This window comes from Thalia democratica, chromosome 1 (assembly GCF_965202585.1).
Source record: "Thalia democratica chromosome 1, ktThaDemo2.hap1.1, whole genome shotgun sequence".
NCBI lineage: Eukaryota > Metazoa > Chordata > Thaliacea > Salpida > Salpidae > Thalia > Thalia democratica.
In genome coordinates this window covers 66,008,061-66,027,501 of record NC_139165.1, presented here as the reverse complement: position 1 = coordinate 66,027,501, position 19,441 = coordinate 66,008,061, and the positions used below count along the sequence as shown (strand labels likewise).

Sequence of the window (19,441 nt, the reverse complement as noted above, 5' to 3'; positions counted from 1 at the left end):
ATTTTTCAGTTTGCTTAGATTTTTAAGGTTTTAGTATCAATTCTACAGAGGTAAACGTTTTTCTGTTAGTTCTTAAACTTTTGATTTTTTTTTTGTTTTTTTGAGTTTACAGTAGTTTTTTTTTGTTAATTGTACTAGTGCTTGTTTTTTATTCTAATTTAAAGTTATAAGCTTTTGTAACAGCAGTAACTCAAAAGTATGTATGTACTTTTAATTGTTTAAACTATTTATGTACTTAAATTTAACTGTACTAGTTGTACTGTAAACTTTAAAACCTCGTAATCAGCTTTTAAAACTTAATTATTCTGGAAACAAACTTGCGTTTGGCTTTAATTACGGAAGCCAGAAGCTATAAAAACTCAGCTTTCTCAGAACAAAAGTCATTTAATACTATTTGTTCGTTTATTTTGCATTTGTACACGATATTTGTTCACGTAAAATAGCTCTATAAAGATTAGTAAGAGAGTTTTGAGCGTGTAAGCTTAAAAATTAAAAATCTTTTGCGATAATTTCCGATGGGATCACAAATTTTTTATTGCCAGTGATAACAATGGCACGCAAAAAACACGGTTTCGTTCGGTTATGGAGCTCGTGTAAACAACGTAATCAGTGCTGGGCTCTTGACAAAAATTAAACATTCGATAAAATTCCATAAGTTCCTACAAAACCTCATATTTACTTTTCTCTCTTCTGTTGCCTTTTGATGTTAACAAAACGAAGGCAGAGGCACACAGTCACTTGAAAATAAACAGCGCAGTTCGTAAATGTTGGCTTTTTTGATCTTTTGCTTGCGCTTCAGCTAAACAAGCGGTGACATCAAAGAAAGTCGGTCATTTTGATAACGTTTGTAGCTTGACCACTTGATAATGAGGTAATTCTTGCATTAACAGGTTTAATTTTAGTTTTTGAACATTGTTTTACACATAATATTTAAAAAATATTCTAAAGTTAATGCAGGACATATGTAGTTCATGCTACATGTAAACTTTATTATAAACGATATGATTGTATTTTTACAAGCTATAAAAGTCAACAACTCATAATAAAAAAAGTAGAAATACTTTTTAAAGCTACACCTTAAAATATTAAAAAGACTAAAAAAGCTCACAAAGCTTATCATAAATGCAAGGTTAACTAATAAATGAAGTTTTTAGTAGTTTTGCATCTTAAGTTGTTTCGATTAACAAAGCTCAAAAGTTACTAAAATACTTAACCCGGAGGCTTTTTTTAAAAAACCTATGTAATTTTTTTTCCCGATATTTTTACAAAAAACTGTTATTCGATTTTTTAATATAAACTTAGTAAATATTTTATTTTCCTAAGCGGATATTAAAACTTCTGAAAAAATTAAAACTATTTTGGAATTTTGTTTCTTATGTTTTAGGTACGTTATGATCGCGGTCGTAATGCGGTAAAGGAAAGAAAAAACGCCAAATTAGTTGCAAGATAATTTGGGTCGGCGGTTTCTTTTGAATTGATGAGGTCACACTGAGAGCTAAATTTCTATGTCGGCACTTTCATGTGAGTGCTTAAGAGCTTTCGGCGAAAGACAAATGACTGTGCTGTGCCTCTTTTTTTAACCACCGTGCTCGACTGTTTTATATTACCAATCGGGCTGAAATAATTTATCAATCATACACTTATAAAAAATCAAAATTAGTTCCAAATTCAACTAAATCCAAACTTTTTTTTTACAAAAGTACCTTTTGTTTTGTTTTAAAACAATCAACTCTTTTTTTACAGAGCTAAATAGAACTTAAAAAGTTTTTTTTTGTAAATTGAGCTGAGATAGCCCTGATAAAAAAAAGCAACTGTTGAAGAGAGGTGGGCCTGTGATGGACACAAAGTTCTATTGGCCGTCAGCAGTAACATTAAACTAATGGGGCTGACAAACAGCAAGCAGCGTTTCAAGAGACGACGTAAGTTGAAATTAGATTATTTATTGATTTTTCTCCTTAAGTTTTTCTATTTATTTATTTTCACTGAAGAGCTCGACAAAATGACCTGAAACTAAAGTGATTTTAAACTCGGAGATGCGTTTTGCTTTGAACTTAAAAACGCCAGTCGTGAGAGGATTACGCTGGCTGGCAACACATGGAGATACTGAGGGGTGGCTGCAGTAAATAAGGCGGAAGATAAAAGCGAGAAGTAAAAAATTGCGACCGCTTTTCAAGCCGATAAAGATTTGCGATCAGAGCGAGAAAGTTTGCCTCGTTCTAAGCTTTATCAACGCTTCAAATCGAGAATTAATGTCGGCCCAGCCTAGACATTATGCTAGAAAGATGTAGATCTGTTGATCGCATTGCCATTAAAGCAGAGTCATCATCTCTTTTAGAAACTCGTATCAGCGACAAAGACAGTTACATCTAAATTGGCCTGTTGATACCGTAAAATCATTTGCAAAATTGCGTTTAAAGAAATAAAGTTTGATTTTATTCTAATTTTTAGTAATACAAAGTTAATGATGTCACAATTTGGTGAAAAATAAAAGCTAGCGCTGGTCGCTCAAAAGCTTTTTTAAATAAACAGCGCGTACTTGAGCGCTTTGATATGCGGTACGTTTCCTTTTATTTTTTACTGCCCGCTTTCTCTTTTTATTTGTTTGTAAGTATATTGTTGCAGGGTTATTACACGAAGACGTTTTGGGTGTTCTTTTGGTTGCGGTTGACGTCTTTAAATTGTGAGGCTGTTTTTTTTTCACATCTTCTTTCAACGCTTTATTTTCAAAACTTTATCAGTTCTGCCTATTCTTCAACTCACACTTGGGTTTAAACTGCACACATGATTTTATGAATCAGTTTTAAGCACATAAGTGGAATTAAAAAACAAGTTAAAGAAACTGGAAACTTTTTCAATTCTAAACTTTTATTTAAGTATGAAATTATCAAGGGTTAACAATGTTGAGATTATTAAGAGCAAAAAAAATCAGACTAACGTGAAAATAAGCTATTTGCCGCGATGCATATTTGAAGTTAGCCTCTGCTGTTGATGGCATGGCGCTTTGAAGTCGGTGTTTGATGTTGGCTCTTGCTAGAGTGTGCTGCCCCTTGAGACGCTCCATGCTTCTATAGTTTCAATCCCTTTTTAGTTTAAATATTTTGTGTTACTCTAAATTTAAAAAAAGAAAAAAAAAGAAAATGTGTTGGAAATATTTTCAAAGCAATTGTCTTTATAAACATCACCTTATTTTTGAGTTACTAAAAAATCACTAATCTTCATAATTCACTAATATCAATATGAAAGGAATGCATAAAAAACAAATATAGGAAATTATGTTTATTCAAAATATTTAGCAATTCTAAAGTACTTAAAGTCCTTCAATAGAATCGATTTCCGACCCCGAACAATTGATTTTATTCTTTTGTAATTAACAGAATTAGTGCTTGTTTTAAGCGTCCTTGAAATAGCATTTTTACGTAAAGCTTCCTCATTTGATTGATTTTTTTGACTAAAAACTGAAACTTTTATAGGTTCGAAAATCAGTAGGTCCCCTCCCAATGCTTCTGGATCATCAATGATAGAAAGGCAGAGCCCTGAAGGTAAAAAAAATACTTTAGTTAAATATGTGATGCTTCAAATTAGTTTTTGTAGTCCAAACATTTGAAAGTTGAATTTTGAATATATAAATTTCAAGTTTCAATTCTACTATTTAACTTCTGTAGTTAAATAAAACGACTAAAATATTTATCGATAGTTAACTTATATCAAGTTGCTTTGTTTTTGTACTATGCTCAACAAACTTCCAAATATTATTAAAATATATACTTACGATTCAAACTAGAACTTTAATTAAAATCTAAATGTTTAGAAAAATTCGAAAGCATCGGTTGTTTGTAATATTGGATAATAAAGATTTGAACAAAAATGTTTGTTTGAATATAACAATTACAAATTAAAAGTACTCAACTTATTAAAAACTAACAACGTTTTTCTGTGGTATTCTAAAATTAACTTTGTCGTCTTCTTTATAAAAACTCCGTATTAAATGTTTATCATAAATCATTAGGAAATAAGTTTAAAATTTAGAAACTTTGTATTTAGACAAAATTGTTTTAGTTTAGACAAAATATTTTTTAATATTTCTATGAAATTTTTTAACAACATATTTTATCGTCATTAACACAGTTATTTACAAACTTTAGATAAAGTTATACTGCTTAAACTGCTATAACTTTTAAACTCGTTTTTATTCAAAGCTTAATTTAAATTATAATAAAATTTATAGAAGAAAAATAAAAGATATACTTTTACAGGTGGCACGTTTAAGGTTACTAAAGTTCAACTGAGCCCTACAGAAATATCCAAAGATTGTGAAAAATCAATTTGCAACTGCGACAAAAAGATCGAGACAACCAAAAAGGTAATTTTGCTTATTCTTAGAAAAAATCAGTATATGTTATCAAAAATTAAATTCCAAAAAAATAGTTTTAATCTTTTTTAAAACGAGTGGCAATATTATTGTTTTTTATTTTAATAGTTATAAAACTTTTTCACGACTAAGACAGCCCGGGGCTTAAAAAGTGTTTGCAGGTAAAGTTTTTATTGCTTGTGTGGTATATATAAATAAGCTTTTCTACATGTTTTTATGAATGAAAACTTCGTTGCGACGCTTGTGTGATTGTATCAATAAAATTCACACAAAAGTTTTGAGATTTGCTTCCGTAATAAACTTCATTTTGTCACCAGTAAACATTTGTTTCATTAAGAGAAAGTAGCAGAAAAGAAGCTTTTTCTCACAAACATTGCGATTATCATCATTAGTTTACCAACAAGAGTTCCAACACGGAAATATGACAGTTTATCAAAAGACGCTTTTAGCTGCTGAAAAAGTCTTTATCATCATCACATGCATACGACTGCGGCCTGGCTAATACTAATATGATGCTAATCAGCTTATTATGGGTCGACCTTCCGCCCAGAGAGAGCCTCTGAGCAGAGCGCGTATCTGCAAAAAGGAGATGGCACAGGCAACAGCGGAAGCGATTTTATAATAACTGTTGTTTTTGACGTTTTAGTACAGAATTTCGCCTTTCTAGTCGGTGCGCTCTCGGATTTGCAAGCTACAAAACAGATTTCGCCCTGCCCTTTAGCCAATAAAGTATACCTTTGAAAGCGCCTTACACGGTTTATTGACTTCTCCGGTGCTCAATGCTTCGCTTATCGGCAACATTTCGTATTTTAACATTATGCTACTAACTAAAATTGAAACTTTTGACGGTACTGTGCAGTTCTGCTTAGTTTGTTTCCAATAGTCTAAATGGATTTTTCATTTTTGATTTGTTTATAAAATTACAAAATTCGATTATTGAGAGTTTGTTTTTGCCTTCTTTACTTGATGCACAATGTATTTAGTTTTGTATAATATCTTTTGACACTACAAATAAGTACAGTTAAGTTTATGTTACTACACAAAAACCTTATTAACAAAAATATCTGTGTAAACAACCTCGACAAACGGATCTCCAACAATAGCACTAAGCTTCAAAGTCTGTTTCCGCTTGAATAATCGGCTGATGTGCCATAACGGGATGTTGAGCGTCCGGAAGAAGTAGCATCATCCATAACAAGCCATCGACATCAAAAGAACAAGGCCGCACAAAGGGGAGGCGCGCCAACACGAGCAAAAATTTTTGTGCTTGAGCCGAGAAAATATGAGAAAATTAGCTGTCAAAAGCTCTTTGTTCTCTCGGCCCTTCGCATTCACGTCCGGCGTGTTCGGCCTCTCTGCAGTTGATAATCACCTCACGATAAAACTGCATTACATTTGAACGAGATATGAGCTAGAAAAAATCTCAAACGATTATTCCCTGCTTAAATTTCGGCGTGTAAAAGGGTTGACCCTTTTAGAAAGGCCTTTGGTGTTCCCTTTTTTGTCAGCATGAGTTTTATTGATTGGTTTTTAATGAGAGTTTTAAACAGTGGGAAAAAGTTAAGTTAGAAAAGGGTTTAAACGCAAAAGTGAAAAATTAGGTTAATTCAAGAGTTTTCGTATCTATCAACAACACTTTGAGTCTGAAATTTATTGATTGTGGTAATTTTGACCCTTTGACTCTCAGTAATTGTTTACCGCGGGAAGTTTTGATTTTTCTGTATAATTTAAAATTCTTGAAAATTTTACAGTTTAATTTACCTGAAGGAACGTCCAAAAATTCAGTATTGTTTTAATGGTTTAATATTTTTAGTTTCTAAGTTAATTAGTTAACTTATAAGCTGGTAACAAAAATTCAATTCAAGCTAAAATAAATTAATATTTATATAATTTAAAGATAAATAAAAATAAAATTCGGTGATTTTGTCAGCATAAAACTATTTCAAAATCTTAAAATAAGCTTTTTCATCGTTATTATTTCCTAAAAACACAGGAAGCATTTTGATGGGTTTTTGTTGTTGTACCGTACCGTTTATTTGTTTGTATAAAAGTTTATAACTTGATCAGTAAGTGCTTCAAGTAGTGAACAAAAGAAAAACTAAATGCTTTTTAAAAGTCTTATAAGTTAAACTTCCTTTGTCTACAAAATAAACTGTTATATATTTGTATAAACTATTAAGATTTTAAAATTTATTAAAGCTTTTAAACTAAAATCTAAAAACTTAAACACGTTGATCACTAGTATTATAATCTTATTGGTTTTAAATAAGAAATCTAACAGTAAGTTGTTTTATTAAGCTAAAAAAGTTACCTTTTATAACTGTTTTAAAATAGACGAAAAAAAGTATTTAAAGAAAACTAAACAAACTTAATTTTTTTAGTATTTGTACTTTTAAAAGGGCAACAGTGTTTATATAGAAACTAAAGGTTAACATAATCAACTTTAAAACACTATAGTTTATTTAATGTAGTTTACGCTCATCATAAAAAGGGTTGTAACTGAAACAAATTTTATTAAAACCTCAAATTATTAATAGTATTTTTTATTTGCATCCAAGTTCGGAAAATTTCTTATTTTATTTCATACTTAAGCAAGCAGCAAAAAGTGCTAACGACTATTTTTGCATCATTAAAAAAATTGATAAGACTTGCAAGCTTGCATTTGACTAATATTTTTGTTTGCAAGGCAAGCAACAAAAATCAACCCAATTATGACTTAGGTCGAGAAAAATTAACTGATAACTTTTTAAATAACTAACTTTTTTGACTTGATAAACTTTTTTTTGAACAAGCAATAGTTTTTTTAACTTTAAAAATTGTATTCGTAACGTTTAATAACAACTTTGTTGGATACCCTAGTAATAGTTCTTATCAAAAGTAACATTATAAAACAGAAAAAAAATGGTAGCTTTTTTCCTAGTAAAGAAAAATAAAAAACAAAGGGCTGAGGTAAAACCTTTTAAGGACACATTTTGCATGGCAAATTAGCGCGTAGTTGCGAGGCGTTGCCTTTCTCAGGCGTCGGGAATTTCAGATGTATGCGGTCCCAGACGCGCCTTGCAAGGAGACTAGTGTGTTAAAAATTTGCGGGTGTATTTTTCATAGTATAAATTTGCGATGCTTGCAATCTTTATCGAACACGCCACTTTGAAATAATCTTTATTCAAAGTTACTTTTTTGTAACTTTGTAATTGTAACTTGTGTAAAACATCGTTAAATCTATGCGTAAAATACGATATTTTATAAACTAAATTATATAAACTAAATTGATGGAATTTTACTGCAATAAGACAGTTGAATTATTTACCAAAACAATTTACAATTATTAAAGTTTATAAACAGTTATTATTGTTTTTTTTAATTAAATATAAAAAACCAGGTTTGAATTTTTTTGATTAGTATGAAGTTGTTAAAAAATAACACATCAAGTTTAACGACTGATTAAAAAAAATTATAAAAAATCCTAAGTTAAAAAACTAAAATTTATATTATTTATTTTCAACACAAGTATCATCCCAACAGCATTATTTATTTTACTTGTATAGTATAATTTTAAACAACTACAATGCAAGATATTGTTTATTATTTTAAAACTTTTGTTATTTGGTATTAAATAAAGAAAACAACTTCAAACCTTTTACGCTTAAGTATTACAACCAATAACTGAGGCTTAATTATTTGTGAAACTTAATAATTTAATGATTGATTTCACAATGATAAACGTAGTTTCTTCATTTAATTTTAAATGAATGAAGGTTTATATTTTCTGTAGTTTAAACGAACTTGTTTTGTTATAACTTCATATTTTGTTTTATTATCTAAATAATATATACTTATTATTTAGATATATATTTGATTACCGTTATAGTAATATTATAAACCTACTGAATTAGCATCACATAATATATTTTTTTAGCAGTCAGAAAAATGCATCGCACGAAAAGTATATTTTTCAAGTTTAGTATGAATAATTCTTACAGGCCGGTTTGACTATCTTATTTCCAGGCCAAAGCTTAAAAATTGTTAAGGTCGTTTGTGCAACGATTTTTAAAAGAAATAGCGGCTCAAATTGGCGGCCAGATGAAAAAGACTGAAGTATAGCGTCACATTTTTCTATTCATTTAGCTTCAACCTTATTCTCTTTCTCTTTCTCTATAGTAAAAGTTAAGAGCGCTTCAAAAATTTTTCTCAAGTTTGCGTTCCGCTTAAAAAAAGCTTTTAAACGACGCAAATTTTGTTTAACTAACAATATTTATAGTTTGAATTTAAAAACTATTAAAGTTGTTACAAAGCAAAAAAAGTTAAGTGTTTCACACTAAATATTATTTAAAACTTACAAAAAAGATACAACAAATTTTTAAAAAATATTTAATCTGTTTTAAAGAAGCTCACATATAGTTGTTTGATACTTTTTAAAGTCGTTTTTGAACAATTAGACATGAACTAGTTTGTAGTCGATAAACAGTGATTGACAGCTGTACTACAATGTTAATTAGAAGTAATAAGTAAAACCCGGTAATTTAATGCGACTTATCAGTGTCATTAAGCTTTTGTTTGATGATAGAAATTGTTTAAATGGTTGTACTTGATTTTTTGACAACTTGTTAAAAAACATTAACTGTTTAATGATTCCATTTATACTTTTTTGTGATTTTAAAAGTTTACACAACTAAATTTAGTTCGACCGCATTTAAATAACAAACATCTGTTTGAAGTCAACTTTGATTGGGTTATAAAAGCTTTCAAGCCTTTTTTGTAAGGAAGCAAGCCGTCCGACATAACATGAAAAGACAATCAGCGCCGAGATACAAACAGCAAATTCAAAGTTTTATCTGAAAAATATGTAAGCTGAATATTTTTACGTCATAGCTGTTGGGAGTTGAAATGATCGCGTGAGAAAAGAGCGCAATTCGGACAAGGCTGGCTGTTGTCAACGAGCGTTGAGATTATTAGAATTACTATTTCGTTTGTACTATCGGCTGCGTGTGATAAAGAAGTTGAAGTTTTTTTTTTAAACTGTTCCTTGAGTGTGAAAAAAACTTTAAACAGCATATAGCTAAATAGTTTGAACTCGATTTTATAGTCATTGTTTAACGAAAATTAAATGTTTTAAAAATGTTATTGAAATTGACGTGAACTAAGAATAGATTAACTTAAAATACCTTAATAATTGGAAATGATTAGTGCAAAACAAAATAATTTCCTACTTACATTTGTTACGAAGCAAATAAAGGATTTTGTAAATATTTTAAAAGTACTATTTTGAAACATTTTTATTAATGAAACTATTTTACAGACGAGACACCTTTTAAGTACAGCTCAAAAAGAAAACCTTAACAAGAACATCAAACTTTACCGTAATTACAGCTGCAAAAATTTCCTTTCGGGTTTAAAAGGTATGTTTTGTAAAAGTTCTCTTGTTTAACAAACTTCGTTTATTAAAGTATTGTTTTGAGTTTTTGAATTATATCTTATAATGAGGGAAAAAACCTAAGCATTCGAACTGAAAATTTTTAAATAATAAAGCTAAAGCTTTTAAAAAAACCTTACACAGTAAAATTTATTTCTAAACATTTAGTACGACAAGAAATTTATTTTACTTACGCAATCAATGTTTTTGTACATTAAACTTTTATATCTTAAGATAACGAAACAGCATAAATGAACTATACAAATTGATAAAAACTGCCAACTGTAAAAAATCGTAAAAAAGACAAATAAAAACTTCAATTATTCTTCAGTTGAACTTCCACCGGAAGAAGTTTCAAAAGAAAGCACGCACCAGGAAAAGCGCAGTGAAGGTCCATGCAACGTCGCTGAAGTGGGAGAGCACACTCTGTACTTCAACAATGTCAACTCTACAAAGTTTCAAAAAGATGTAAGTTCTCTTGTTTTCAAGTAATTTGTACCAGTGACCGTGCGTTCCTGTTTGTAGTTTTTTAATTTAAAGCAAATGTTTTTGAAGTGTCTTTTGGAAAGAAAACGTGTTTCCTAAATTAGTTATGTTGTAGCAGATCAATGTTTTAGCGTACACGCCGCTTAGCAGCGTTTACAATTTTGTTTTTCGATTTTATTAAAGCAACGCGTGTTCCAGCAACTGATTAAAAGGCTAAGATTTTTAATTTTTTTTTCTTATACTTTGCTTGCTCAATCTTAATCAACTAGAAAAGTTTCCTTTGTTGTCCGGGTTGAAAAAATATACACAACCGATTATCTCTAAATAGAATAGCTTTGCGGTTTTTGCTACAGAAAAAAATAATTAAGTAAGTGCAAATAAGCTAAAATCTTAATTGCTTTGTATTTTCTTCTTGTGAAAGTGTAAAACGCGGGACTAATTGCTCGTCGGCGTGTCATTGTGTTTTGAGGCGGTCTTTTTATTGTTTCCGACTTCAAAACCTCTTGGCCGCGCCGTCTCCCCACAAGTATCATTGTTGAAAAGCTTTTGTCGAGTCTTTCGAGACTTCCGTATAAAAGAATGCCATGAAATGATTTTAGTGGATAGACTGTATTTGGTCGTAAGAAAAATATTTTTTTGACATTTAATTATTAGTTTTTTCTATCTAACTCGGAATACTTGGTATATATATATTTAAACTCAAAACAGAATACATTAAAAAAAATTGTTTGAACTAATAAACTGAAACTAAACTGTGGAATAAGACTTTTACAGTTTTTAAATATCTTGCAGCGTTTATAGATTTTAAAAGTTTTCGCATACTTAGTTAAATTTATTTAGTTTTATTTGAACTTCTGAAAAACCTTTCACTTAATTTCACTAATTGTTGCTAATATTAATGTTGCTAATATTTACTTTCAGCTAGTTGCAAGGTTGACTTCCTCTCTTTGTGGGTTGATTGATCATCAGTTAATATCAGAGAAAAGTAGCCAGAATGAGAAGTATGCTTTGAAACTACAACTCACGCTTGTTCCAGAAATTTCTAATCAAACTGATAATTCATCTACTGAGAGTTTTAAAAACGTCTTAACAAAATCAAAGAACCGAACCAAAAGGTAAACGTTGTTAAATGTTAAACATTTTGTTAGTTGCATAAAAAATGACTAATATTATTATTAAAAGTTTTCAGAGTTAGATTAAAATTATCAATTAAACACAGCACAATAATTTAAGATACAAAAAGTAAACATAAGTATTTACAAAATTGTAAGATTTTTTGGAATAAAATGCTTACTAGCTATAATTATTTAAACAAACTGACTGGTATTCAATTTAAACATTGTTAAATTTTTCAGGCTCACAAAATTAAAACACACCAACTGTTCTGAGAGCGTTTTCAAACCCGAAGACGGACAAAACAGTTGTGATGAGAGAACGAAGTACTATCATCAGATTCCTGGCACAGAGCGAGTTAGCACTCAGCTCGACGACGAAGACAAAATACATCAAAAGCAACATCGCAGACCGCGGTTCAACCAAGGCATCAAGCGCGTTTCATCGGAGGCGTGGAGCAAAAAACGCGTTTCGCCTTCTGACGAAAAGTTTCACGAGATGCTAAACCTCCGCCTTCGACAGTGGCAAAATCAGGAGGACCTCCTCAAAAATTCGCAGCAACAGTCGCCGCAAACAAAACACGTTAACATAACAAGCAAGCAGAAAGGCAAGCTGGTGACTTCGTCTACTTCTTCTTCGTTGTCAAATTCTGAATACGGAGGAGATGACGACCGGGGAAGTTGCGAAGTTTTAGTTCCGTCTAGTTCCGCCAGCGTCCTACGCTTGTACCAGCCTGTCAGCAGGGAAGAAGTCGGAGCGACCATTTTGCCTGTTTTGCTTTCTAACGAACGGAAGGTTACCAATTGTAAAAAAGTCAAAAGGAGAAAGAGCAAAGTCAAGACGAACTGCAGTGCAAAAGGCGAAAAGTACATTATGTCGGAAGAAGATAAAAAAGTGCAAGAGTTGATGGAACCTTCTACTAGGGGCAACCACGGCTACCTGCGGGCCAACTCCATCGATCCTGGCGCTCCTTGCCCCTTTCCCAATACACCGGGCGTGACCGCTACTCCCTTTGCCATTGTTCCCTTGTCGGGCAAGCAAAATGAACCGATTTCGCTGGTGGTCCAGAGACACAAGCACGTCCACCATCATCACCATCACTACTACCACCCGGAATCGTGACAGTGACCTTCCAACGTAGTTTTTTATTATAATTCCCAATTCTCACAACTCTCTATGTTTTGTATAACTTATCGTGACGACTCTTGCCAAAATTTAGAACATCTTCTTATTGTTGTGTTTTTACGTTTCACTTTTAATTTTTTTGTGCTACCTCTAAATATTTCTTTTATTTATATACTACAAAACGCTGAATTTCTTCTTCTTACTTTCTTTTTTAGGCAAATGGCTTTTGACCGTCTTTTTCGATACAGACGAATAAACTATCAAATTTAATAAATTTCTGATTTTGCAAATGTTTCGTAAAATTTAGTTGTAAATAATAGCGTATTTGTAGACTTATTTATTTAAAATTAAAGATACTTTGTTAATTAATTATTTAATTACAAGTTTAAAAGTTTAACTACAAGTTTTAAACTAGTATTTATTAAAAGTAAAAATTTCTTATTTAAATAAAAAAAGTTTTTTTTTAGATAACAATAAAATAGGCTCAATCAAACATTCAATAAATTCACTTTAGAATATACGCTTTTAAAGCTAAAACTTCGTTTAAGTCAATCGATTATTTACTGCAAAGAAGTAAAAAATATTTGGTTTTTGTTAGATGCATTTAAAAAAAAATATATATTTTACAAAACTATTAAACAAAAAGATAACTAAAAAATATTATAGAATGTTTTTTTTTGTAGTTTATGAAAGTTTTTATTTCTAAAAAAGTAAATACCGAGTTAGAAACTAAACAAAAAATAAAAATTTGTTTTTTCTAAATTAAAACGTAATAACTTAATAAAAGTTGTTTGGAAAGTATTTAGCATGTATAAAATTTGAACTTTTAATTCCGAAGATTTCCAAAGTATCAAAGCACTAACCTTTATACAAACAAAAAAACACCTGATGCGTTTCCGTGTCAAGCTGCAAACACACACGGTGACGTAATAATCAGCATAGAAAATTCGGGACAGATAAGAAGGAGGGATTAAAGAATGCAAGTTTTGCGTAGCGCACGGACTTACCGAGCACAAAGGAAAAGGCAGAAATAAATAGAGCTTTAGAGAAGCGGTGTGGATCTTTTGAAGGTGGCACAGATTGAAGCTAACACGAAAAACGCCCCCAAAGTTTTCTTCGAAGCTCTAGACACCGGAAACTGAAACTTCTCCAACATTTTCGCTTTTGAAATGTGCTTCTTCTTAATGCGTTCTTCGATGAATTACTTTTTTTTTTGCTTTATGTTTAAAGTAGTAAAGTATAAGGTTTTTTTTTAACAAAGTGTTTTATAAAAAAAAGTACGATACTTTATTTAAATTAATTTTAATTGCTTATATTAGTATTATTATTACAAATTATTTCTAGAATGTTAAATGTACGGTTTGTATTTATAGTCTAAACTTTTTATTGTAGATTACATATTATTGCATTAATTTAATAAAAGTAAAAAATATTGGAATACTTTTTACTTACTAGGGTATATAAATAGTTTAAAGGTTTAAAGACTTTGTTATGCAAAAGTAGGACAACTACATTTGTATTATAAATTGTTTTACAGTAAGTATCAAAATTAATTAAATGCGACATAACGTTATCTGTTTTTAAGTATTTGAAAAAAAACGTTTGTAGATGGTTTGATATAGATAAAAAATAATTGGATACGAGTTCACTTAGTTTTTTAAATGATGAAAAATGCTTTTTATTATAGAGAACTTTTAGAATACTTTAAAGTATTTTGACCACAAAAATGAAAACTGTTTTAAAAATATATATTTCAAAACTATTTCTTACTTGTTTTTAATTAATTTTAGTTGAAAAATAAAGCAAATGACTTAAATAACTTTTACAGCAAAAAGTTATTAAAAAAAAATTTTTTTTTAAGGTAAATTAAATTTTAAGTTTTAGTTTCTAATTAAAAAGAAATTGAAAACAAAATTGTACTTTTACAGATATATTTATAAGTTAAATGTACAACCAATGTTCTAAAATATTATCAAGTATAATTGTGTCAACTACCTCCTGTTTTAAGGCAACTATATGTAAAAAAGTTAAAAGCGTTATGGAAAATTGATACATGTGAATATTACAAAATGTATAGCAAACATCGTTTACTTTTGTGTTTTCTTCGACTTATTGCAATCATGTTCTTGAAAAAAAATTAAAGGTTATGATCTAAAACTAAATTATTCTTTATATTAAATTTATTTTTACTCAAGGTATACTATATTTGTTAGTTTACATACAGTTTTTTTACACTATAAATTTTGGTTAAAGTTTATTTTTTACATTTTAAAAATTTTCTTTGCAATTAAGTATGATCAATCTAAAATATTTTTTAATTAGAAGTAGTAAAAACATATTTTTTAGGAAGTTACGAAATAGTGCTTTTAGAGAAAAAAAGTAGTAAAGATTTTTTCTTGTAGTAAAAACTTACTAAATTTAGCTTGATAAGCAAAAAGCTTAATTTTAGTTATTAAGAAAAGCATATTGTTAATTTTCCCTTGAAATTTAGAATTTTACAATAAGTTAGTCATATAATTTACTCTAAACTTCGTTTACATTTATGTACATCTTAATTAATTAGTTATTATTTTATTTAAATGTATAGATCAGGGATCAGCACCATTTTTATAAGTCACAGCAAATTTTTCTAGAAAGACTAGCTCGCGGACCGCATAGTAAAAGAAAGTCTTTCGCAGTGCGCATTTTTTTTATAAAACTGAAAAAAATATAAAAAAAATACTGTTCCTATACAAAGATTTAATAAAACATTCTATTAAAAAGCACTTGTACAGGGGTCGGCAAATTGCGGTCCTCGAAGGGTAAATCTGCGGCCCGCGAGCACAGTTTTTTTTTTGATTGGAATGCGGCCCGCGAAAGAAAAACCTGCGGCCCGCGAACATGTTAATGTGGCCCGCTGAACAAAATATGTTTTAAGTAGATTTTTTTTCGGTGATTTAATGTAAATTGACTAATTTAGTTTTAAGTCTGAGTATATCACTGTAAAACCATAAATATTTAGATTTCTTTGACTTAAAAATGTGAAAAAGACAGCTTAGCTTTCTAGAAATGTGTTTTCTCTGTTTAAATAATTACATTCTCCTTTCAATAACAACTGGCAAACTTCAAAAAATTACGTACTTATTAAATAGATAAACTAAGTGCAAATGTATTCAATTGTGTAAAAAATCATTACACAGCGTTTAACTAATATATCATATATTTGCATTTTAAATATTTTCTATAACCTAATCTGTACCTAAGTTTCTTTTAAAGACGTTTTATCACCGTATGTTATTTTTGTGTGTACACAATAACATTTAAAACAACATAATAGTTAGACATAAAGTAGAAGATTATTTTTCTGGTTTTGACTTTTTTTTTTGTTTTCTGTGCATTTTAAATAAATTCAGTCAAATAAATTCACAAATGTGCACAAACGTTCATTTCTGGAACTAAATTTAAGTTAAGTGTTATCTAAGCATAATTTTTTTCTATTAAAATTGTTTTTTCACTTTAATTATATTTAAGTGTGTTCAAACAAAAATAGAAAATTATATGTAGGCCGGTTTAATATTAATGTTGTGTTGTAGAAATATGGATGCCATTCGTTTTTGGAATCTTATTGAACAAGTACTACTTCCGTAAACTGTTGTGAAATAAGAGCAGTTTTCGGTTTCTGTTTTTATTTCATTTTTTGTGTTAGTATTTTCATTTTGTTTAAATGTTGTCGATTTCTCGACACTGAAGTAAAACAAGTATCAAATCAAATACACACAAATGTGTACAGAAAAGTAACAGACACAGGTTTAATATATGCAATACACTAGTATTTGTAAAAAATATTGGAAACTCGGTTTAATAAACTTTTATCTAAACAGAGCGCTTAATATATGCTCAAACTTTACCGCTTTTAAAGACGAACTTACAAAAATTAAAAATTAATTGTTTAAGAATTAGTATCCAAAAAACCTTTCAAATGGTATATAAATTTTTAATTAATACCAGGGTTGCCACACAATTAAAAAGCTCAGGGTATTTTAAAATTTCAGAAAATATCAGGATGAATCAGGATATTAAGAATATCTGAAAAAACTTAGGATGACTTAAGAAATTTTTTTTATTTTATAAAATGCTGAGGATAGTTTTAAGATTTTAAAATATCTCAGACCAGTTGGTCTCTCGATTTTATTTCTCGAACATATTTTTCTAACAAACTGATTTTGTTTATATTGTAAACTAAAAAAAAAAATTTTTAGAAATTAGAAAAGTACAGATGACTTAGAACATTTTAAGGTGACTCAGAACAGTTTTTTTAACTTAAATTAACCCTGTAATACTTAAGTCAGATAAAGTGTAATTTAAGCACAATTTTCTATTACAATTTTTTCTACATAAAATGTTTAAGTGTATAAATAGAAAACAATATATGACATAAGTTAAAATAGTTTTATGTTCATTTATACATTTTGGGTGCACGATTATTCGAATTCGTACACTTAAAATTCAAACAATTCAGAATAAAAATAGAGTTTAATTCTGCACAACTCGAAAAATAATGTATATAAAAACATAATTGAAAAAAAGTATGTAGGTCTTATATCTACAAGCTATTTTTTTCGTTTTGCAAAGTATCTATTACTTTTTTAGGTATGAATAAAATAGTTTTCAAAATATAGTAACTCTTATACTTTTATAAAATACTTTTTAAAAATCTATAAAACTATTTAAAATTTTACAAAAAAGAAAAATTGAGCTGTAGATTTTAATTTAACGTATTTTTAATTTAACATTTTTTATTTTTACATGTATTTAGTATATATATTGCTATAAAATTATGGTCTCTTAAACGTTTTTTTAAGAATTTTATTGTCGAAATTTGAATTTATCGATTTTGAATTGTTATATAAGTGTAAAATATCTATTCCTTTTAAATGATATTTATTTAAAAACTAATTCAATTCCTTTATATTAAACACTGTAATACACAGATGTTCTTTTTATTGAGCTAATATATAAGTTTATACTTCATTTAGGTATGTTAAATTTATTATTCTATATATTTTTAATCAATATAGTTTTAACTTATACTTTTTTAAATGGAATATAAAGCATTAAAGAATTGCCATAATACTCAACAAAAATTTTTTTTTGATTTTTATTAATTGCTTAATAATTTTTTATACTTAAATAAAAATAATTTTAGAAATTCATCTGTCTTTTCAAAGCTAACTTATGATAACTAAACGTTTGTGTTTATGCTGTTTATACTTACTTAACTATTAGCAAACTTCGTTATTGTTCTTTTTTGTGAATTTGAAGTCACATTAAATAACTTAGGTGTTTTAAAATTTCTAATTATACTACTTTAAATGAACCTTCGAATTTTTAAAATATTTTTCAAAATTGTAGTTTATAAATTGTATTTTTTTTAGTCCAGCAACATATTAAGTAATTTTATATGAAAATCATATTTTAGGTATTTAAGCTTGGTTAATAGTAAGTCTTTAAGTTTTTGGCTTTTTCAAATTTTAATAAACTTAGACTAGTTTGATGTAACTCAGGCATTTTTGACAGCAACCATGTATAAGACTGTATTGATTAATGATAAAGAATGTTACTAGAGTATTTAACCACTAGTTATGTTAAAAACTAGTTTTAATTTTCATAATACAGACGGGTATGAATTTATTTTAGTAAATTAGTTAAAAGATTACTGAATTTTTAAATAAGAGCAAGTTATTTAGTTCGTAAAGATTATTTTTAACTAATGTTTTAAAAAGTATATGAATCGATATTTGTTTACATGATAAATATATAAAAGTGACCTATAAATGTTTTTCTAACTCAGTTTTCATTGAAAGTTAAATGGTAATTAAAAATAAAGTTATTAAGTGTTTTAAAAGTAGACATTTTATTAAGATTTAAGTACATTATTGAATGTAAATTTTAGTCCGATAAATATGTACGATTTTAATAGGCCATCTATGTGTAGCTAAAAGCCATTTAAACTCATAAAGTAAATAAAAGTAAAACTGTTTTATTTTTGTTTGAAAAAATTTAACTAATAAGTTATTAAAAATTCACTAAAACCAAAACTGCGGCCCGTGAAAACTTTAAAACTTGAAAATTTGGCCTGCGACCTCCAACTGCCAGTCGACCCTTGCACTAGTACTTAATAATTATCAAATCAAGATCCTAATAGTTCGTTTTAAGCTCAATAATTTTACTTTTATTGTTTTAAAGTAGGATGTTTTTAGCTGGAAAGTTCTTGCAAGCCGCAGATCTTTACTTTTAGGGCCGCAGTCCGCTTATCCCTGGTAGAGTTGTATGAATGAACTATAAAGGTAAAAAACATGAATTTAAACTTTTAAAATTCCAATAATTAAAAACAAATTTATCATTAGAGTTAAAAAAATTTTGGTAGCCCTTGTTTAAAACTAAAACTCAAAAAGTAAAACAAGTAGAAAGTTTAAAATATAACGTGGGTTTAAGTCGTACTATTTAAAAAATTATTATTAAGTACTTATTTATGTTTCATATTTTTGTTGTGCTTCTTTGTCCAGAAAAAGAATACTATTTGATTTAAATATTTGTTCATTATTATAGTTTAAGTTTTAGTAGAATGTATTTTATATTCTAAAAATGTATTTTTGTGCCAGAAAGGTAGTCTAGGTTTTGAATTTCAAGTCCTACGGGAAAAATATAAAAAATCTAAATACAGTAGTTACCGCTTAGTTACGCAGTTAGAATACAGTGCCAAAGTGCGTACACAACTGGCATTGCGTACCCAACAAATTTTGGTCTTTAATTACCTACATTTTAGATAAATATCTTAATTATGGGATATGTAAATGTCAATTGCAATGCCTTTTTTTTCGTTAGTTTCGCTTTTTGTACAATTTTTACGTTTTTGTTTCAATCATACGGGGTATTATTTAATTTAGATTTTTATACGC

General features: G+C 28.6%; 1 protein-coding gene across 1 annotated transcript; it reads left to right on the top strand.

Annotated features, from left to right (window-relative positions):
- The first annotated feature begins 1,750 nt into the window (after nt 1-1,750).
- Nucleotides 1,751-12,793, top strand: LOC145833611 (uncharacterized). Its single transcript, XM_082940768.1, has 7 exons — nt 1,751-1,919; nt 3,471-3,539; nt 4,254-4,360; nt 9,666-9,765; nt 10,111-10,247; nt 11,187-11,380; nt 11,621-12,793. Exons 1-7 carry the CDS (start codon nt 1,880-1,882, stop codon nt 12,498-12,500), a joined length of 1,527 nt encoding a protein of 508 aa, XP_082796894.1. The 5' UTR covers nt 1,751-1,879; the 3' UTR covers nt 12,501-12,793.
- The last annotated feature ends 6,648 nt before the right edge of the window (nt 12,794-19,441 follow it).